Below are 22,652 nucleotides of genomic sequence, written 5' to 3' on the forward strand. Positions count from 1 at the left end.
AGGAAAACACTGTCGACCTAGAAAACTGTACCCAGCGAAAATATATTCCAAAAACAAGGGTGAAATAAATACTTTTTCAGACATATAAGAGCTGAAAGAATTCGTCACAAGCTGACTCACACTACCAAAAATGTTATAGGCATTAATAAAAATATTTCCTTCAGTGAGGAAAACAATAACAGATGGAAATCAGGACGTACAGAAAGAATGAAGAGCACATTTTGATAACTACTTGTGTAGATATAATTTTTTCTCATTATTTAAATAGCTTAAAAATAAAATAGACAATAAAAAATTAATAAATTGTGACAACAATGAAATTAAATTGAGAACCAATAGCAGAATAAACTCTGGAAAATATCCAGTTATTTGTGCACCTAATAGCACAGTTCTAAATAATTAAATTCTGGAAAATAGCCAGTTATTTATACACTAAATAACACAATTCTAAGTAGATTAAAGAAGAAATATACAGAGAAATTGGAAAATATTCTGAACTAAATGAAAATAAAAGCACAATATACCAGAATTGTGCTAACATGGTAGTTAGGAGATAATTTTTAGTACTAAAATCCTATATTAGAACAGGAAAGAGTTCTTAAGTCAAGCACCTCAGTTTTCAATGAAAGAGACTGGAAAAAATAGCAAAATAAATGCAAAGTAAGTAAAAGAAAGGAAATAGTAAAGATCAGAGCAGAAATCAGTGAAATAGAAAACAGAAAAACAGAGAAAATCGAAGAAACAAAAATATGGTTGAGTTCAATAAAGTTGATAAACTGCTAGCCGGATGGAGAAGAAAGGGAGAGACAACACAAATTAGCAGTATGGAAAATGACAGATGTGCCATTATTATAGATCCTACAGAGAGTAAAAGAATACTATTGTAAATAGTGCTGCAATAAACATACACGTGCATGTGTCTTTATAGTAGAATGATTTATAATCCTTTGAGTATATACCCAGTAATGGGATTTGTTGGGAACAGGCCCCAAAATCTGGCCATTAACTGGCCCCAAAACTGGCCATAAACAAAATCTCTGCAGCACGGTGACATGCTCGTGATGGCCTTGATGCCCACGCTGGAAGGTTGTCGGTTTACCAGAATGAGGGCAAAGAACACCTGGCCCACCCAGAGTGGAAAACCTCTTAAGGCATTCTTAAACCACAAGCAATAGCATGACCAATCTGTGCCTTAAGGACATGTTCATGCTGCAGATAACTAGCTAGAGTCCATCCCTTTATTTCTGCCCATGCCTTTATTTCCCATAAGGAATACTTTTAGTAAATGTTATGACTGGCTTGCTGTCAATAAATATGTGGGTAAATCTCTGTTCAAGGCTCTCAGTTCTGAAGGCTGATTTCCCACTCCACACTCTATATTTCTGTGTGTGTGTCTTTAATTCCTCTAGCGCTGCTGGGTTAGGGCCTCCACAACCGAGCTGGTCTCAGCAGGGATTGCTGGGTCAAATGGTATTTCTGGTTCTAGATCCTTGAGGAATCACCACACTCTCTTCCACAATGGTTGAACTAATTAACACTCCCAACATTGTAAAAGCGTTCCTATTTCTCCACATCCTCTCCAGCATCTGCTGTTTCCTGACTTTTTAATGATTGCCATTCCAACTGGCGTGAGATGGTATCTCATTGTGGTTTTGATTTGCATTTCTCTAATAACCAGTGGTGATGAGCTTTTTTTCATATGTTTTTTTGGCCGCATAAATGTCTTCTTTTGCAGCACTATTTACAATAGCAAAGACTTGGAACCAACCTAAATGTCCATCAATGATAGACTGGATAAAGAAAATGTGGCACATATACACCATGGAATGCTATGCAGCCATAAAAAGGAATGAGTTCACGTCCTTTGCAGGGACATGGATGAAGCTGGAAACCGTCATTCTCAGCAAACTAACCCAGGAACAGAAAACCAAACACTGCATGTTCTCACTCATAAGTGGGAGTTGAACAATGAGAACACATGGAAACAGGGAGGGGAACATCACACACTGGGGCCTGTCAGGGGTTGAGGGCAAGGGGAGGGATAGCATTAAGACAAATACCTAATGCATGTGGGGCTTAAAACCTAGATGATGGGTTGACAGGTGCGGCAAACTACCATGACACATGTACACCTATGTAACAAACCTGCATGTCCTATACATGTATCCCAGAACTTAAAGTGTAATTAAAAAAGAAAAGAATACTACAGTTTTTTTGTTGTTTTTTTTTTTGTTTTTTTTTTGAGACGAAGTCTTGCTCTGTTGCCCAGACTGGAGTGCAGTGGCGTGATCTTGGCTCACTGCAACCTCTGTCTCCTGGGTTCAAGTGATTCTCCTGCCTCAGCCTCCCTAGCAGCTGGGACCACAGGTGCAAACCACCATGACCGGCTAATTTTTTTGTATTTTTAATGGAGATGGAGTTTCACCATGTTGGCCAGGCTGGTCCCGAACTCCTGACTTCAGGTGATCCACGCACCTCGGCCTCCCAAAGTGCTGGGATTACAGGCGTGAGCCACTGCACCTGGCCAGAAATATTATAAACAATATTGTGTCAATAAATTTGACAACTTAAATGAATGCTCATAGCAGTCTTACTCCAAATAGCCAAACAGTGGAAACAATCCAAATGTCCATCAACTCATGAATGGATAAATACAAACTGGTATATCCAAACTTTGGCAATAGAAAGGAATGAGGTACTAATACATGCTACAATATGGATGAACTTTGAAAAAAAATTACGCTAAGACAGACATGTGAAGAACCAGCAGATTAGTCATCACAGGGACTGGGTAGGAGATGGGTGATTACAAAGTGGCTTGAGGACACCCTGGAAGACAATGTGTATATACGTTCATTATCTCGACTGTGATGATGGGTTCATGGGGGCATGTGTGTCAAAACTCATCTAAGTGTGCCCTGTTTAAAAAAACAAAAAAAAGGAAAAATCCTTGTCTTTATTTACTATAAATCCAAGCCACCATCCCACCCGACTGAGGGCAATTCAATCTCATGCAGTATACAGTTGGCGCCTCCTCCCAAAGGGCTGCAGTGGAATCTAGGAGGCTTACAGTGACCCCCAGACAAGCAAGACCCTCGCCCCTGCCTCCGGGGCACCCCCCACTCCCAGTCTGCATCCCCAGCCTCCTTCCCTGACCCTTGGCCGGGACTCAGGTCTCTGCTCCTGGCCATGAGCTTTCTGAGGTGAAGGTCATCAGTCTCCTTGCTCTCCTTTATCAAATAGGTTTTGTGAAAGGCACCGAAGAAATGAAAAACTCCTACTGCCTCGGCTAAGGCCTTAGCTCCCAAATGTTCCTCTTCATCCCAAATGCTAAACCCAGATTTACAAGATAGTGCCAGAGCTCAGCGGCCCCGATGCGTAGTCCTTGCATCCTGTCCCCTGACTAGCACACCTGTTTTCCATCAGTTCGGAATTTGAACAGTGTCTGCATACCTGAGCAAGGGGAGCTCTGAGTCACCGCCTCTATCTAACTTATACATCTTTCAGCTCCTGGCTCCCTGCAGAACATTCTGGGAACGGTCTCCCATCATAACACCTTAATAAAGGCTTAAGCTAACGGTACTTGGATGTTTTCCCTCTCCTTCCACAGTTTACATGTGCTGTTCCTTCCAAGCCAAGAAACATGTGTCCTTCCCACGAGGAAATCATCCTCACCAGGGGCCCAGGGATGTCCCCTAACAAGTAATGTTGTCAGGGCAGCCTTGTGCAAGGCTGGACCCTGGACACACTGCACCCACCCAAACCACTGTGTGACCCTGCATTCAACTTAAAAGGTGCTTCCCAGGCCGGGCGCGGCAGCTCACGCCTGTAATCCCAGCACTTTGGGAGGCCAAGTCGGGTGGATCACGAGGTCAGGAGATCAAGACCATCCTGGCTAACACGGTGAAACCTCGTCTCTACTAAAAATACGAAATATTAGCCGGGCGTGGTGGTGGGCGCCTGTAGTCCCAGCTACTCGGGAGGCTAAGGCAGGAGAATGGGGTGAACCCGGGAGGCGGAGCTTGCAGTGAGCCGAGATCGCGCCACTGCACTCCAGCCTGGGCGACAGAGCCAGACTCCATCTCAAAAAAAATAAAAAATAAAAAAATAAAAAAAAAAGGCACCTCCCACAGGCTGCCAGAGTGTCAGGTCAGAGTACAGGTCAACAGGGAGCTTGACTGGGAGCTATCTCTTAGCTTTCATAATGCTTCCTGAACCAGGGCAGCGAGTGTTGGGGGTGGTTTAGCGCTTGTTTTCCGCAGGCCCAGCTCATCACAGTCCATGTTTGAGGTTTCCTGAAGTCTGTGCCTCAGTAGCTTCCTCCTCCACTTCAGGCAGAAGGCAGCAACTTCCAGTTCCTCCGGATCTGGGGAAGGTTCTCTCAAACCCTGGAGGAGAGAAAGATAATTAAGCACTGGGGGACGCTGTGCACTTGCCCAGTTTCAGCTGATTGGAGTCTTCCTCATGGGATTCCTCTGAGCGGGGTGGTGACCAGCTTTCTGATGTTCTAGCCCTAATTGTACAGGGATCAGGGAATCATATTTGGAGAGGTGTCCTGAATTGGAGCCTACCCATTCTGGAAGAAGAAGCAAAATGCACCAAAGGGGGTTATATTGATCCCAGTGGAAAGTTCTGAGAATGTAGCTGGTTTTTAGAAATTTTCCCTCTACTCCAAGTTCTTCCTCCCTTTGGATGTTACTTTATTCAGTTTGCTTCATGCAAAATATCCATGGGTCTTTAGGCCGGTGGCCCAAGCTGAGTCAGGACACAGGTGTATGCTGCGGATGCTCAGCCCAGCTCTCAGGTTCTCTTGCACCCAAACGGTCCAGAGATGGGGGAAAGGCAGTAGTCCTGCCTCAGTGCTGTGGCTGGTGCTGCGGGATCAGTAGAAAGCTGTGGGCTGTGGCCAGAGCTCTCGGGGAGGGAGAGACGCTGCTCCACAGGGGCCAGGCCTGAGCTTTTCTCTCAGCTTTCTTTATATTCAAGGGACTCAGGAACTTGTAGTTGAAATCTGCACATTTTTCAAATGCTTTTCACTGAGCATGTTTCGTCTATGTGCTATGAACTTAACTGGTACAAAGTTTCTTTAAACTTGAAATGAAAACTCTCATTCTATTTTTAGCACCTCAACACACTAGACCCCTAGTCCAGGTCTGTGGCTTCATGGAGTTTACATTCTAAGAGAAGAGCCAGACAAATAAATAAATGCAAGGAATGAAAACAAATGTATATTTATAAACTGTGATGAGTGCTACAAAAGAATCATACAACATACTAAGATAGAGGAAAGTGAGTGTGATTTAGTTTAGCTATAGTGAAGATGTGTCATCCGTTCTGAGGAGGTGGAATTTCAGTTCAGGTCTAAAGGATAACAAGGAGCCAGGCAGGGGTGGTGGGAGTGCAGGGGCAGGGGTGGGTCTCGCACATGTGGGATAGCACACACAGAGGCCCCAAGCAAGGTGTTCAGGTAGGCACTCAAATACTTTCTATTTCCAGCTTCCATTTAGGATACAGAAAGCTGAAAAGAGTGTTGTTCTCACCCTAACAAGAAGGAAAAAGTCAGATAACGCAAAAAAATATAACCTTTCTTGAACCCATTAGAGAGCTAAGGTTGAAGGGCAACTAACTAGTTAGAAAAGACAACCACCTCCAAGGAGAGACAGAGATAAGCACCGGCTTACATAGAACACAGCACAGGAGGAAGATGGGCTGGCACATAATCTGATAAGAAGATTTAGTCCAAAACTTTAACAAACTGCTAACAGCCAAGAATAGGCTAGTGTGAGTGTATAGAACCCATGGAGCTACAACACAAGAAAAGTCTGCATCTATGCATAGGGTTTTGTCTAGGGCAAAATGATTCACCTGTAAGCACACCTTCCATATGCGAACTAATCAATCCAGAGCCCACACCCCCCACCCATCTCCTTCATCAAGCTCTGACATTCTGGGCCGCTAGTCACCTGCCCTAATTATCCCAAGGCCAGGTTCCAGACAGCTAGAGACAACCCCTATACCCCAGAGCCCATTGAAATTATTAGATAGGAAAATTAAAATAATGAGTGGGAAAAGTGGACAAAAAAGGACAAAAAATGGAGAATTTTAATAAAGAGATAAAAACTATTAAAAATAAACAGAAATGCTAGAAACAAGAAAAAACATGGTAACAGCTATAAAGAATGCTTTTCACAGGCTCATCAGAAGACTAGATATAGGTGAAGAAGTGATCAGTGAAACTGAAGGTAGGTTGAGAGAAATTAGCCAAACTGAAACACACAGGAATCAGGTGACAGGTGTAGGGAAGGAATGAAATTGAATATAGCCACTAAGAAGAAGGTAGGGTATGCTGTGAATGTCTCCAGCTTGCCATGTGTCTGTGGGCCTGTGACCCTGAGTTGTGGTGTGCATGTGTACCCTAGGCTGGCACCCACTCTCTGAGTCAGCACTTACCCGGAGACTCGCAGCTTCTGCAGCCCTCATGGTCTTGAAGACAGCCTGGAGGAGCTGCTGTGCATTTTCCACTAGCAGCTCTTCAGAGGACTTGCTTCTTGCCAGGGAGGCCTTTACACTTGGAAGTTTACAGGAGAAAAGTGGATTTTACTCCAAGTAAGAGATGCAATCTCAAATAAGTACTAGGAGGTTTTACGATGTGACTCTCTTTCAGAAAGCTGCGATGCTTCTGTGAGGATTGGGGACTATCCAGAGAAATAATTTTTTTTTTTTTTTTGACAGTCTCGCTCTGTCGCCCAGGCTGCTGGAGTGCAGTGGCACAATCTCAGCTCACTGCAACCTCTGCCTCCCAGGTCCAAGCAATTCTTCCATCTCAGCCTCATAAGCAGCTAGGACTACAGGCATGCACCACCACATATGGCTAATCTTTGTATTTTTAGTAGACATGGGGTTTTGCCATGTTGGCCAAGCCGGTCTTGAACTCCTGGCCTCAAGCAATCCTCCCACTTCAGCCTCCCAAAGTGCTGGGATTACAGGTGTAAGCCACCGTGCCCGGCACAGAGAAAGAATGTTCTAAAGGTCTAAATTAACTTTTTAAAATACAATTTTTATTTAAGAAAATATGACAGTATCTATAAATTAAGAAGTATGTTTTCAATGAAAATAACTGAGAAGCAGAACAAATGCCAACTACCATATCTAATGAAAGGGAATGAGAAAATTTGTATAGAATTGTTTTGGGGGCTAGGATTAAAAGTTCTAATCAGGCTGGGCGCAGTGGCTTACGCCTGTAATCCCAGCACTTTGGGAGGCTGAGGTGTGCAGATCACAAGGTCAGGAGTTCGAGACCAGCCTGGCCAACATGGTGAAACCCCGTCTCTACCAAAAATACAAAACCTAGCTGGGTGTGGTGGCACGTGCCTGTAGTTCCAGCTACTCGGGAGGCTGAGGCGGGAGAATCGTTTGAACCCAGGAGGCAGAGGTTGCAGTGAGCTGAGACCATGCCATTGCCCTCCAGCCTGGGTGACAGAATGAGACTCCATCTAAAAAAAAAAAAAAAAAAAAAGTTCTAATCAGAAATCAGGCTCGTACTTCCTAATTGAATTGCACATCTCAATGGTATTTGTTTGAAACTGAATGTAACTAAATTTAGTTAAACAAGTTGCTCTGTACCATTGAGAATGAAAATGCTGTGAAACTTAAGTGACTTTAACTTTGGCAAAATTTCAGGACTTCCAGATCCTTTAGAAGATTGACAGCTTGATAAATACACCTGTGTTTAAAAAAATCATGCCTTTTTATTGTCTGTATTTCAGAGACTGTCACTTCCTAGGGCTAGTCAATTCCTAGGGATAGTAAATGATTCACCTGTAAGCACACTTCCATACATGAACCAACCAATCCAGAGCCCACAGCCCCCAACCACCTCCTTCATCAAGCTCTGACATTCCAAGCCGCTAGTACCTGCCCTAATCATCCCAAGGCTAGGTTCCTAACAGCTAGAGACAACCCCTATACCCCCAGAGCCCACTGAAATGATTCAAACTAACCAGTCCTAAGCTGCTTAGCCTGCTTTCCCTGCGTGGCCCATTCCTTCCTGTGAAAACCACAGTAAATGCTCTTGCCCATGGTTCCTCCTGACTTCTGCCTTTTGACCGACCCTGGTGCTTCCCTGGTGGCCCTGCATGGAATCTGTGCCTTCTGTTTCTAGGGATCTGTGAGTATAACGAATTCCCTCTCCATGATGGTCATTTCCATGTCGGCATGTTTCATATCCATGTCTACCTGATTAAAGCAAGTCTCGGGTACCCTTACAACAATACTCATATTTGCAATGCTAAGATTAATTGTAGTTGCTGTATCTTTGAGACAGGGTCTCGCTCTGTTGCCCAATGCAGTGGCGAGATCTCGGCTCACTGCAACCTCTGACTCCCAGGTTCAAGAGATTCTCCAGCCTCAGCCTCTTGAGTAGCTGGGATTACAGGCATGCACCACCATGCCCAGCTAATTTTTGTATTTTTAGTATAGACAGGGTTTCACCATGTTGGCCAGGCTGGTCTCCAACTCCTGACCTCAAGTGATCTGCCCACCTCAGCCTCTCAAAGTGCTGGGATTACAGGCGCAAGCCACCGTACCGGGCCCAGTAGCTAATCTTAAAACAATGATGTGCCTGAAATATTATTTCCTGGAGAACAGAAGCCAGGTTTTATTTTTAATTTAAAAACAATTTATATGCCTTGGTTTTGGCAATGCAATTTTTATGCCTTACAATAATTGATAATAGTTCTAACTATGAAGCTCTTCCATAACATAATATTACTAAACGAAGTTTGTTATTGGTAAATGTGCTGCTGTAGAAATGAAGGGATTCAGGTTGAAATGAAGCCTGATTCCATAATTATATTATGATGTTCTATATTACCAATAGGGAAGTTGTTACAAGGAAACACTTATTGAAAATTGCTCAATTCCAGAGTTTGAGCATATTTAATAGATTAACTTTCACATAAGCACTGTGCTGGCATTGTTTTTCTTCGGGAGATGACAATTGCAGTACATTTACTTTGCAATTAATGTATTTTAAAATGCTGTTGTTTTTTGTTAGATATGATTAGTAAAAACACAAATGAGAGTTAATGGTCAAAATTCAGGCATTGTTTCTTTTTGTTTGTTTGTTTTTCTGAGATGGAGTCTTTCTCTGTTGCCCAGGCTGGAGTGCAGTGGCATGATCTTGGCTCACTGCAATATCAGCCTCCCAGGTTCAAGCGATTCTCTTGCGTAGCCTCCCGAGTAGCTGGGATTACAGGTGCCCACCACCACGCCCAGTTAATTTTTGTATTTTTAGTAGAAATGGAGTTTCACCATGTTGGCCAGGCTGGTCTTGAACTCCTGTCCTTAAGTGATCCAACCGCCTCAGCCTCCCAAAGTGCTGGGATTACAGGCGTGAGCCACCACACCTGGCCCAGGCATTGTTTTAAAGTAAGATCAGTCCTTCGTGTTTGTAGATTAACCCTGCAGTGTTGTAAACACAGCAGTATCACTGGAGCCTGGTATTCTGAAGGGAGCAGAAACCAGTGTTAAAGGGCAACATAAGTTCTAACACATTTGACTTCTAAAAATTTCTTATTGTTACTTTATGCTCACACTTGCTCAGAAACTAGCTTTCCAAGTTAAATCTTTTTTTTCTTTCTTGTGTATATTATCAAATATAATGTAGTTGTGATAAAATGAGAAATGGCTCTAGCTTAAGTGTGTTTTTTGCCCTCTGTAATATTTTTAAATATTGACAATATTTGTTTAATATTTCCCAAATAAACGTAAACTCTTGGAGGATGAAAAATTTAAAAAGGCTGGGTGTGATGCCTCATGCCTGTAATCCCAGCACTTTGGGAGGCAGAGGAGGGACAATCAGTTGAGCCCAGGAGTTGAAGATCAAACTGGGCAACATAGACAGGCCTCGTCTCTACAAAAAATTAAAAAATCAGGGCCGGGCGCGGTGGCTCACGCCTGTAATCCCAGCACTTTGGGAGGCCGAGGCGGGTGGATCACGAGGTCAGGAGATTGAGAACATCCTGGCTAACACGGTGAAACCCCGTCTCTACTAAAAATACAAAAAAATTAGCCGGGCTTGGTGGCGGGCGCCTGTAGTTCCAGCTACTCGGGAGGCTGAGGCAGGAGAATGGCGTGAACCTGGGAGGCGGAGCTTGCAGTGAGCTGAGATGGCGCCACTGCACTCCAGCATGGGCGACAGAGGGAGACTCTATCTCAAAAAAGGTAGCGCTCCTGCACTCCAGCCTGGGCGACAGAGACCCTGTCTCCAAAAAAATAAATAAATAAATAAATAAAATAAAATAAAAAGAAGTATATTTTTTAAAGGAATTACCTCACCCCTACCCCCACCCCCGGTCTTGAGAAAGCAGAGCTACTTCCTACCTGGAGATGATGCGGAGCTGGTTGCTCATTGTTTGAATCTGCTCCACCACACACAAAAGCTCCTGGGAACATCTTTGATCTATGCAGTTCTTAGCAATGATGCAGACAAGTTTGGCGAAGTCTTGTCCAGAAGTCGCAATTTTCCTAGCAGAGGTAATGAGCGGATCTTTGGTCTATATCAAAGAAATGAGAGTTAGAATATCAAGAAATTGGTGGCAAACCAAAAAGTGTCCAAAACTTGCTTGGCACAACTTACTTCAGCCCACGAAATGAACATATTTTAGCTTAAACTGTGATCTCCTGAACCGCCTCCAAAGGCTTCAAATCTTCCTGGGTTAGTAATAAGTTTACTCTCCTGAAAGCCAGCAGAACAAGGTGGCAGGGGCCCATTTATCTGGGTGGGGCTGCTGAAGAGAAGGAAGTCCAGCCTCCGGGTCATGATCTAGCCCATCCCCACAGAGGCTGTGGCCTCCACTAGGCTCAGAGTTAGTTTTCAGCAGGCCCAGGGCAGGTATGAGGCTCCTAGGGAGGGCCAGGTGTGGAAAACATAGAGGTTGAAGGGGATAGTAGCTGGAACCAAGGGCCGAAGGACTACAGTCACACGTAGAACTTACCAGCTGGAAACTAGTGATTCAGAGACTGTAGCCATTAGCTGATTTGAAATTTTGACCTTTTGGGGACTCACTTTTCTTTACTTTTAAAAGACAGATTTGGACTAAGTAAACTTTTCCATTCCTGTTCTTCTCTATTTTTTTAAGCAACAGAACCCTCTATTCAAATAAAATCCTAAACACAGCCAGGTGCAGTGGCTCATGCCTGTAACCCCAGCACTTTGGGAGGCCAAGGTGAGAGGATGGCTTCAGCCCAGGAGTTTGAGACTAGCCTGGGCAACATAACGAGACCCCATCTCTACAAAAAAGGAATTAGCTGGGCACAGTAGTCCCAGCCAGTAGTCCCAGCTACTCAAGAGGCTGTGTTGGGAGGACTACTTGAGCCCAGGGGGTTGAGGTTGCAGTAAGCTATGATTGTGTCTCTGCACTCCAGCCTGGGCAACAGAGCAAGACTTTGTCTCTTAAAAAAAAAAAAAAATCTTCAACATAATGGTGAATGTTGAGGCAGCTAACGCAAATAAAAGATAGGCTGCTCCAGTAAATATAGAGCCACACCAAAACCTCACCTGCTTGTCTGGGATGAGGGGGAAAGTGGCCCTTCATCAGGCCATAGGAAGTAGACACAGAAGACGAAAACCCAGGAAACATCAGAAGTCCTGCTGTTGTAGGCATCGGCACCCTGCAGACAGGATAGACTTCCCCTCCCAAAATCTGGTTCAGATGTCAGGACTGATGATGCCATATGTGAATCCAGGAGGTATGAAAAGGGTTGTTACTCACAGAAGGAGGCTTTCCAGAAGAGCAGGGCAGGCTCCCAACCAGGTCTGACATGGCTTGAGAGAGCAAGGAAAGGAGACTGGCTTGGCTTTTACGCTGATTGGCTGGGATGAGCGCTTCCACACATGGGCCAGGGTTATGTGGCTTAAACTTCCCACTGGTGCCAAAGGAGGCAGTGTCTGGGCTTTCTTTTGGCTTGCCCAGTTAGGGGGCAGGAGGGGGACAGGAAGGAGTGGGGCTTTCAAGCTGTCAGCAAGCATGAAAATTGGCGTCAGGCTATTGCAGCTGCCCTGCTGAGGGGCCTCCTAAATGCCATGAGGAATGGACACTAGCTCAGAAAGCAGAACACTTTGCTTGCCCCGTGCTTTTCAGTGATTGGCCTAGTGGGGAACCACTTCTTGGCTCCCTCTCCTCTGTGTGGCATGTGGCCCCAGCTTGTCCAGTCAACAAGAAAGCAACCCCAATAAACTTGGCATTAGAGGAATTTGCAATTCCAATCAGAAGGGAGTGAGTACAGCCATGTCCAGTACCTAATTGTAAGCATTTCCAACACCATGGCAGGCCAGTGAGAGAAACCTCTGCAAACAGGGAAAGCTTTTTTTGAAACGCAGGACTCAAGCAGCTGTTCCCAAACTAGCCAGACCTGTACCAGGTCATTTGGCATTGTGCTGCTCCTTCCTTTTTAAAGACTCATGTGGCAATCCCAAACCAAGACCCACCCAAGATACCCAAGGCAGCACCAGTTGTTTACGACCTCCTAGGAGAATATATGGGTCTTCATACCCTTGAGAATTTGTTTTGAATTAGCAAGTGAGTCCTAAAATATATCTTTGGCTTCTCTTTGGATAAGTCTTGGGTCTGGGTGAGCTCTTTGCATCTACCAGCTTTCTTCCCGTACTAGATGGGGTTTGGTTGCCTAATTTCAGAAGCATGGGTCTTTAGAATAAGAATGAAAAGGAATACTAAAAGAACAAGAGAGGGAAGGGTGAGAGAGAGCCCCCTTCACCTCATTCTTGTGGGATTTATTTATTTATTTATTTATTTATTTATTTATTTTGAGACGGAGTCTCGCTCTGTTGCCCAGGCTGGAGTGCAGTGGCGTGATCTCGGCTCACTGCAAGCTCCGCCTTTCGGGTTCACGCCATTCTCCTGCCTCAGCCTCCTGAGTAGCTGGGACTACAGGCGCCCACCACTATGCCCGGCTAATTTTTTTTGTATTTTTAGTAGAGACGGGGTTTCACCGTGTTAGCCAGGATGATCTCAATCTCCTGACCTTGTGATCCACCCATCTCGGCCTCCCAGAGTGCTGGGATTACAGGCGTGAGCCACCGTGCCTGGCTTCTGTGGGTATTTTATTTTACACACATTACCACTACAGTCCCCTAACCTGGATAATGACTGCAGGAGCGGCTCTTGCTCGCTGTTGGCACGCAGGTGTTCAACAGGCTGATTGGCTGTGGTGGGCAGGGGTTGGGAGGAGGACAGGACAAGAAAAGGTCCATGTCTTAAGCGTGGTGGGGCTGCTGGGTTTGGCTTTGTAGTCACCTAGTCAGGGGATGCCTTGACACCCACTCTTCTCTCCTGGACACCCCTCTCTGCCACGGTGAGAAAGTGGGGCCCCATGTGGCCCAGCCATGGATTTTGGAGCCAATAGTACCCAGCAGACCCACACTGGAAGGGGTTTCCTGAATGGCTCTCATTGACATTTGATTGTTTCCTTTTAGTCTACACACTCAGTAGATGGACTTCTTTTATTTTTTCCATGTTGGTGTGTTGATATTAAACAATGCTTAACCAAATTTAATCAAGAAAAGGGATAAAGAGAGTTAGAACAGGCCACACATGATTGAAGGTGGCCTCCAGAAGCCAGTGGGGAGCAGCCCTCTCCTCGCCAGGCTGTGCTGGCCCTGAATAGCTATCCTTGAGGTGGTTGCAGTCCTTGTTTCCTCTATTTCAGGGAATTTAAAAAGATGTCAGGCCGGGCGCGATGGCTCAAGCCTGTAATCCCAGCACTTTGGGAGGCCGAGGCGGGTGGATCATGAGGTCAGGAGATCGGGACCATCCTGGCTAACATGGTGAAACCCTGTCTCTACTAAAAATACAAAAAATTCGCTGGGCATGGTGGCAGGCGCCTGTAGGCCTAGCTACTCAGGAGGCTGAGGCAGGAGAATAGCTTGAACCCGGGAGGCGGAGCTTGCAGTGAGCCAAGATTGCGCTACTGCACTCCAGCCTGGGTGACAGAGTGAGACTCCATCTCAAAAAAACAAAAACAAAAACAAACAAAAAAAACAAGATGTCAGTGGCTCTCTTCAGTTCATCCTTTTGGGGTATGAAAGAGACCTTGATTTTACTAAGTTGTAGCTTTTGGGAAATTATCCTCGCTGGTGGAATAAGACAAAGCCTTCGTAACTGAGCCCAAAAGAAGAGGGGGAAGGAGACGTGAGGTGAACTTACGATATGCTCAGAATGAAGACAGTACATAAAATGCTGAGTGCTGAATGGCCCCGCAGTGTGGCCCTTCCATCCTGGGAGCTGCCTAGGGCTACCCCAGCTCCTGGAAGGCAGCAGTTGGGAGCCCCATGTCCCCACACCATCCCCAGTCCTCCCACCACCATGGATGGCTGAAGCCTAAGTACCAGGACACATCCTCTCCTCCTCAAACTCTGAGCCATCAGGAACACCTCCTTGGCCATCGCTCGAGTGATCCGGGTGATTCTGCTGTCCCCGTCCGTGCTGCTGTCCTCTGGGAGGGGCTGGTTCAGCTCAGTGGGCACTGCTGCTGTGGCTGGGCAGTGGGGGGACAGGGACTGGGGGCTACTTTGCTGCTGAAAGAAGACAACAGGCTAGAACTCATAAATTCCTGACACTCAGACCTTTAAAATACAGTAGAGAAATCAATGTCCTTTTTATCTTTTTTTTTTTTTAAAGAAAAACCCCAATTTACCAATTCCAGCAGCTCTCGGCAATCTTCTCCAAGTGAGAAGAGGAGATGAAATGATTCCCTATTAATTTAGGCTGCATTCACCCAGAATTTGTATAAACAGAAACCTGGCACACTCAGATCCCAGAAGAGTTAAAATATCACACTTTGTTTTCCTCTGTAAATGTTCAGGCCTTTCATGGGAGAAAGGAGTCTGTAGCCCCTTGAAGACATTCAGGCATCTTTGAATGTTTCAACTTTGGGAGCCCAAACACTTTCATGTCAGTTATTATTCTACATGAAAGGGAATACTTGTTGTGAATAATTGTGATTTTTTTTCCCTGTTAACTTGGTTGTTGTTACTTTTTTTTTTTATTTTAAGACAGAGTCTCGCTCTGTTGCCCAGGCTGGAGTGCAGTGATGCGATCTGGGCTCACGAAACCTCCGCCTCCTGGGTTCAAGCGATTCTCCTGCCTCACCCTCCTGAGTAGCTGGGACTACAAGCACATACCACCACACCCGGTTAATTTTTTGTATTTTTAGTAGAGATGGGGTTTCACCATGTTAGCCAGGATGATCTCGATTTCCTGACCCGAGATCCGCCTGCCTCAGACTCCCAAAGTGCTGGGATTACAGGCATGAGCCACCGTGCCCGGCCGGCTGTTGTAACTTTCTAGTGAGAGAGAAAAAGAGCAGCCTCTGATATCCAGCAGTGGGTTGGGCACTCACAGCAAGGCCAGGTGATTTTCCTACTGAACCTTTAGTGAAGCCTCCCTTAGGCTTTTTCTAGACCCTGGAATCAAGATGAACTGCTCTGCACTTGGAGGTAAATCCACTAACAAAGGGTCAAGAGCGCCCTTGTTTCTAACTCACCCACTAGACCCTGAGTTCCTCAAGGTCAGGGACTGTTCCCATGCTGCAAATGGGGCAGGGAACATGGGTGGAAGGAACCTCCAGGCCCACCCCCATTCCTGCTTCTCCCCATATTCCCTAAGGTAGCAGACTCATGCCTCAGAAAGGGAAAAAATGCAGCTGTTATAAAGTGCAAGTCCACGAACATGACGGTAGACTATCTAAATTGGGAGATAGAAGTTCATGGTTCTATTTGCTCTGAGGCTATAAGCATAGCAAATATTTCACCAAGAAAGGAATGGAAATCAAAGGACACCTGTGCCAGCCCTGTGGCGAGACCTGCTGGGTGCATGTATCCCTCACCCACAGCTTGTTAGTCACCGGGTCCTTGTCATCCTCCATCACAGTTGAGCACCTGGGAAAAGCACTGCAGCTAATGATCGTGGAATCAGAAAACTCATCTGTGGACAGGTTGGGGTGCTACGGTTGGTTTTTCCCCACCCAAGCTCATGTTGAAATTGAATCCCCAATGTGGCAATGTTGGAAGGTGGGCTGGTGAGAGGTGTTTGGATCTTGGGGTGGATCCTTCATCAATGGATTAACACCCTCCCTGGGGGGCGAGAGAGTTGTTGCTCCATTAATTCCCTCCAGAGCTGGTTGTTTTAAAAGAGTATGGCACCTCTCTCCACCCCCTTCCTGTCTCACTGGTACTCACTGACTCCAATTCTGCTTTCCACATAAGTTGAAGCAGCCTGAGGCCCTCATCAGGTGCAGATGCCCAGTCTTAAACTTTCTAGCTACCAGAATCACGAGCCAAATAAGCCTCTTTTCATTATTAGCTACGGAGTCTCAGGTATTGTTATAGCAACACTCAATGGACCAAGACATGGATGGATCATACACTTTGGCTGTAGCTACAGAGGTCAGATGGGTGTTTAAGTGGGCAGCTGTCACGTGACAGATGAGAGAACATATGTGGGTCTGGCACCAGGACATTGCAGAGGATAGGCTCGAAGTGACCTGACCTGGCATGTGGGTGCACCACCTGGACACTTGGCCCCAAGCGTGGTCCAGGGGCAAGAAGAGGCAACGGCTGCCAAGCGTCCTGATTTCTCACACTTCACTCAGAAGTTGTCCAGATGCTGAGAACAGCAACCAGTCAGGTGCGTAGTTGGAGCCGGGTGAAGTGCATCCACAGAGAAGGCCTACCTGCAGGCTGCCTCCCTCTCCAACCACACAGTATCCACTTCCACATCAGGAGCAAATCTAAATCTCAAAAGCACTGGCAGAACCTCTGGGTTCAAGCTCATCTCAGAGCTGTAATTGCCTGGGAAGTTCTTCCCATCCTCATTTGCAATTGCAGTCGCATACTTTCTCTGAAGCTCAACTTAACACTGCCCTCCTTTTAGGAGACATCTAGAAAATCTGCCCGTGCCTCCTATGATCATTTTTATCCCAATTTTGAACCTCTTCTGCTCTTCTAGACTGTCTTCAGCATCCTAGCCAGCATTCAAAATATCTTACTGTGCACCAGCAATATGTCAGATACTGTGCTTGGCAGGAAGGACCTAAAAAAGGAGTAAGAAGGAATCCATAAAGTTCAGTTGCTGATAGTTTAGCCTTTCTGAACTAGCATATATTGAGAGGTCACTTGGCTTTGCTATTGTTTTTGTGGTGGCTTCTTCAATTAAGTCATACCTACCATCTGAGAACTTTGCAATGTACTCTACTGCTTTGTTGGCCTTGTTTTAGATATAATGGGATGTCCCCTGAATGCTGAGAGGGGTGAGCTGAAGCCTCTTCTGGGGTGGGACTAATTACACTGAGGGTCAGCAAGCCACCCAGATGGGGACCAGGCATAGGTGAGGAGAAGAGAAGGGGAGAGAAAGCTGACACTAAGACTCAACTGCAATGACCAAAGACCAAGAAGAGAGAAAATGGCAAATGTGATTTGGAGGTCCTTGATCCAAGGGTTAGGAAACTAGGAAATGTTTTTTTCAACCCATATTTAACTGTCAGCAACCTCTTAAGGTCCAAATCTAAGAAATGTCCCTAGGGTCTTCAATAATGAAAGAGACCTAGGACTGTGTATTGGAAACCCTCATAACTGGAATAAAGAATTTCCAGATGGTGACTTACAAGTGCCCAGAAGATGCACAAGCCCCTTCCCAAACCCATGCGCTCCCTCAGCAAGTTCTGAAGGCTGTGTGAGGTACTGTTCCGGGTTGAATGGAGGGTGTGTCTCTGCACCGCAGAAGCCCCAGAGAATGGGAGAGTGGGTCAGACACACGTCGTGGATGACGATTCTCCCACACACCTGAGGGTAAGCCCTCCAGGCAGAGTCCTTTTTCCTGTGGGTTTTCAGACTAGAACTGTGTGTGTACAAGGACGGTGCTTCCCTGGGGTAGAAACCTTGGAATCGTGAGGCTTTGCTCTTCATCCAGAAGAAAACTCCAATGAGAGAGGTGATGTCCATTCATGGACAGGCATGGTAATGTGGGCTGTGAGTTTGCTGTTCTCTCCCAATTCTGGATGGCCAGTGTCACCCTGCCTTGCACCTATGAGAGATGCTCCCTCAGCAGATATTGATGAGAAGGGGAATGTATCAGGTGAACTGACAGAAACATATGTTAAGTCAGTGAATCCAGTGGCTTTAAGTATGTTTCAGGAAGACCCTACGGAAAAACCAATAAGAAAAGGAGAAGCCTGCACGACACTTGAATTCATGAGACCAGGAGATATGGAGTGAGGCAAGCCTAGAAGATAGTCAGAGTCTGGGCACAGAAGAGTCAGGCTGCAGGGGAAAAGGGAACTGTGCCTGCTCTCCTCCCTGCTCCTTTGGGAATAATGTCCCTTCACATGATAATGACATCGTATTGAGGCAAGTGAAGTAAAGTGCAATGGGGCAGAGAAACACATGGTCTGGTCGGTTTCATCTCAGGAGAAGACCCAGGGAAAGGTCTGAGGGGGTCTGTGCAGCTAGGCATAAGGTCATAAAGGGGATAGCTCAGATTGTGCATCACACGCTGGGCTGAGCATTTCTGCTTGGAAACTTCTCAGGCACTGCCAACCTATGGTAACTCCCACTGACTTTGGTCATGGGCAAAAATAAATAAATAAAATGTTTGGGACCCAGGATGCCTAAGTATCCTGTCTGTTGCCCTGGGAAGAAATGAATGTGTGTGAATGGTGTTCGGTAGACCCAACATCCTTCCAATAAATCCTTCTTGCCTGTGCTGATTCAAGTTGGATTCAAACAACAGAACCCAGACTAAGGAGGGAGGTAGCATCCGCAGCTTCGTCCAGAGGAGGAGTACTGTCCGTCACAGGAAGGGAATCACTTCCAGTTAGAGTCATCAGGAGAAACTTCATGGAAGACAGTAATAACTACAGCCATCATTTATACTTACTATATGCTAGGCAAGTGCAAATATTTTGCATGCTTTCATTAATTCTTCATCAGGAAATTATCAAAGTTCCCATTTTCGAGAAAAAAAAAATTGAAGCCCCAAATAACTACAAAGCTTCTCTGAGATCTCAGAACAAGGAAACGGTAGGGGCAGGCGCAGCCCAGGCAGTCTCCTTCCCAAGTCTGGGCTCCTAAAGTCTGCGTGTGCTGCCTGCCTGGTGTGAATCACACACATGGACACCAAGACAGCTTTTTCTGGAACTTGCCAGGGTCCTTGGTTACTAGAAAGAGAACTTAGGTGGGGGTGAAGGAAAGATGCTGAGTATCCTACCATGCTCAGGTCCACTGTGGTTGTCCCAGGGACACCTGGCTCAGCAATACAGGTCCTCACTGAGCTCCCTAGGGGAGTTCTGGGGGCAGCACTCTGAGAATCCACACTGCCCATTTCAGAGGCTCCAGCTGCATCCTCCTCACAGAAGAACTGGGGCTGGATAGAATCCTGTTCTAGGGCCCTTGTTGGCTCCTCCCCAGGTTTCAAGCACTGGGCCAGATGTTTCCAGGCCTTGGTGTGACCACCTTTCCAGGCCTGCAGCTGGGCCACAGCATGGTGGGCCTTGGCTGCCCACTCCCATCGAAGCCAGCCTAGGATGTGCATTCCCCACTCCTCTGGGTATTCTCGGAGCACAGGGATCCTCTGGGCCACCTCCTTGGTGAGGGTGAGAATGCTCTCCAGAGCCATAAGGAGGTCTTCTTGGCAGGGCCCGTACTCTTGACCTTCTACCACAATTCCTTGTACAGCTTGGATACCAGACACCATTCTTTCCAGGGAGCTTTCTGGTCTAGTCTGGGAGTCCTTGCAGAGAGAGGGCCTTGGGCAGATAACATCTTGGAAGGCACATTCATAGTCTGCATTGATGGTGCTGAGGTGGCCAGTCAAGGCCTTGGCTTGAAGGGTAAGCTCCAAACAGAGAAGTTCAAAGCGTGTGGACAGGCTGGGAGATGGTTTGGGGGAGGAGGCCAGGATCCGTGCCACATCCAGCAGAGCATCTGTGAGTACATGAACTTCCCTGCGCAGAAAGGACACCTCACCCTTTTCCTGCTCATCCCCACACAGTAGGCTGGACAGCCTGGCCGCCTCTTGTAGCCTCTGAGAAACATCTGCTGCCTGATCCAACCCTTCCTGCAATCCCTGCTGGTTCTTCATTGCCAGCCGCAGGGGCAGTAGGAAGAGGCCTTTTCTCCCACTGAGCTGCTCCATGTACTGCAGCAGGTCTTGGACAGCTACTGACCATAGAAGGCAACCATCCTCAACGCTTTCTTCCCATGACTTGGGGGCTTGGAGACTATCAAAGGCCAAAACCTTTTCCAACAACTGTTTAGCATGGGTCTCTGCCTCCTTCAATCTGCCTTGCATTTGTAAAAGCACTTCCAGATGCCGAGTTGAATCAAGGTTGTTTTTATCCAAATCCATGGGACCACTTTTAGCTGCTAGTTGAACCACTGAGGCTAAATTCCGCTGAAGCTCCAGGAACACTGCTGTACTCTTTGGCAGATCAGGCGATGGGTTGTGACAAAACAGCTGTTGACACAGAAGGTACCAGTCACCAGCCATGGCTGCCAAACCCTGCCTGGTTTCCCTGGTCCTGCCAGACAGCTGGAGAGCCACTTCCAGAAGCCTATCAGTTCTAGCAGTTGTGCAATGTGCTATCTCTTTTGCTAGGTCAATAATAGGAGGTGCCAGTGTTGAGATACCTTGGAGTCCCATCATCCTCTCCGGCCCCAGTGGCCCCTCTCCAGCCAGGGCCTCCTGGGCTGCACCCACAGCTGCATCATGCTCCAGCAGGTTGGTGCAAGCTGAGGCCACTGCCTGGTGGTCACGGCTCTCTACAGCAAGGATGAGTTTGCTGATGGCAGGGGATGGAGAGCCCCTCCTCTTTGGACAGGTGTCAGGAATCAAAGGGTGGGGAGAATGGTCCATTGGTAGACAGGAGGTGCCTAGGTCATTTTCCCCTAACCCCGGCACTCTCTGATATTTCAGTTCAGGCGCTGCAGAGCTCTGGAGGCTGGGGAGAGTGAAATAAGGCTGTCTCTTAGCAATGTCAAACCTGTGGACTTGGTCCCGAAGGGGGCTGAGGATATCTGGGTGGTTAGTCCCATCCAGCCCCTCTTTGAGGCTCTGAGCTGAATAGATTAGATGTTTTGCCATGGTTAAAAATGCGTCAGTGTCCGGAGAGCCATACTCATGTGAACAGCACTCAGCAGCTGTACCCAAGACCAATGAAGATTGCTCCAGCTGCTGGATCAAGACTCTCAGGCCATTCCGGAAAATGGGATCTCGTTCCCGGCCCACGTACCTGCTCATTACCTGCACCATGTGTGTGGCCCGGCCCTGCAGATATGCCACACATCGGGAAAACTCACTGGAATCCCCACTCTCCAAAGCCCATGTAAAGAAGTCCAAGTGCTTGGTCATTTCCTGAATGGACACACTCAGGAACTCAGGAATATTGAGAACGTCATCAAAACATGCCAACAGGTGTTCGGATTCCCTGGCCCAGGCCCGAAGCAGGGCCTGCAGAGCGGCAGGGTTCCAGTCCCGGCCAGACCCTTGGGGGCTTCCTGAGAAAAGCTGTTGTACTCTCACCACGAGCCCCCAAATGCCTGCCATGGCGGCCTCCATGTCTCTGCCAATTTCTTGTCTAGGGCAGCAAACCAATGCCAAGTGAGCCACTCTGAGCATCTGCTTGGCCCTGTCATGGAAAGTAGCAAGAAAAAGCTGGAGGCTCTTCAGCAAGGCCTCGCCATCGTAGGGGGAGCTGTCTGCGGGAGTCGCCATCGCCGCCTGGACCAGCCTTAGGAGAGGACTTTGCGTGTCCGTGAAGGTGTCCAGGATCTGGCGGAGTAGCCCAGTGCAGAACCCCTGGGACAGGGCCTCGGTCGCCGCCCGCAGCGCCGCGCACTCTTGTCCTGGCTCCGTCCTTCCCCGGCCTCTCCCTGGAGGTCCGCCGATCCCGGTGAGGCACCGGGCGCCAGCGCTTCGCAACTGCAGCAGCCGGCCGCAGCGGGCCACCAGGTGCAGCCTCTCGGGCGGCGCAGAGCAGGCGGCCAGGCGCATGCAGTGCCAGACCACGGCAGCCAGCGGCGGATCCAGCAGGCCAAGGTGCAGGGGCTCGGGCTCGGGCGCCACCAGCAGCTCGTGCAACTGCCTCAGGCTCCGGGCGAGCGCGCCGTTCCACGTGCGGGCCGCCGAGGCCGCGGCGCCGGGGTCCAGCCGCACCAGGAGCTCGCCGAGGGCCTTCCTGGCCAGAGCGCAAACCCGGCGCCGGGAGGCGGCCAGCTGCCGATCGCGCGGATGCCGGAGGTGGCCGCGGGCGGCCGCGATCAGTGCGGGGACGCAGCCCCGAAGCAGGCGGCCCGCGCGGCCCAGGCGCTCCTCTGGCCTGTGCGCCGCCAGTTCGCCCAGGCGCAGGAGCGCCGCGGCCAGGTCGGCGAAGGGGCCGCGCAGCGAGGCGGCGTCTCCCGCCGCTTCCAGCGCGTCCAGGCAGGTCAGGCACCAACCAGCCGCCCGCACCATTTTCCTCGCCATCGCCGTGTCTTCAAGTAGCAGGACCTATTCGGGCAAGGAGAGGCAGAGAGGTTCGAAGGTGCTTGCTGGTTCCGGAGCCACGGCGAGAGCAATGGCAGGTACTCCCTGTTTGAT

The 22,652-nt window shown here is 47.7% G+C and overlaps 1 protein-coding gene across 2 annotated transcripts; it reads right to left on the bottom strand.

Moving 5' to 3' along the window:
* Window positions 1–2,271: 2,271 nt before the first annotated feature.
* Window positions 2,272–21,690, bottom strand: LOC129057652 (uncharacterized). Of its 2 annotated transcripts, XM_054547933.1 has the most exons (6): window positions 19,284–21,690; window positions 14,408–14,596; window positions 10,384–10,556; window positions 6,451–6,568; window positions 4,125–4,388; window positions 2,272–2,520 (listed from the first exon to the last, which is right to left on the bottom strand). In XM_054547933.1, exons 1-5 carry the CDS (start codon window positions 21,630–21,632, stop codon window positions 4,200–4,202), a joined length of 3,018 nt encoding a protein of 1,005 aa, XP_054403908.1. In that variant the 5' UTR covers window positions 21,633–21,690; the 3' UTR covers window positions 2,272–2,520; window positions 4,125–4,199. The 2 variants fall into 2 exon arrangements, with proteins under 2 accessions (XP_054403908.1, XP_054403909.1); XM_054547934.2 differs by lacking the exons at window positions 2,272–2,520; window positions 4,125–4,388; window positions 6,451–6,568 and adding an exon at window positions 9,174–9,505.
* Between the last annotated feature and the right edge of the window lie 962 nt (window positions 21,691–22,652).

Source organism: Pongo abelii, chromosome 12 (assembly GCF_028885655.2).
Source record: "Pongo abelii isolate AG06213 chromosome 12, NHGRI_mPonAbe1-v2.0_pri, whole genome shotgun sequence".
NCBI lineage: Eukaryota > Metazoa > Chordata > Mammalia > Primates > Hominidae > Pongo > Pongo abelii.

Excerpts from the sequence above, each read along its gene's own strand:
- LOC129057652 (XM_054547933.1), bottom strand. The coding sequence starts at position 21,632 with ATGGAGGCCGCCATGGCAGGCATTTGGGGGCTCGTGGTGAGAGTACAA. Across the intron at positions 14,597-19,283 it reads CCACAGTGGACCTGAGCATG|CAGCAAAGTAGCCCCCAGTC; the intron begins GTAGGATACTCA and ends GTCTTCTTTCAG. Across the intron at positions 10,557-14,407 it reads GGAGGAGAGGATGTGTCCTG|ACCAAAGATCCGCTCATTAC; the intron begins GTACTTAGGCTT and ends TCTTTGATATAG.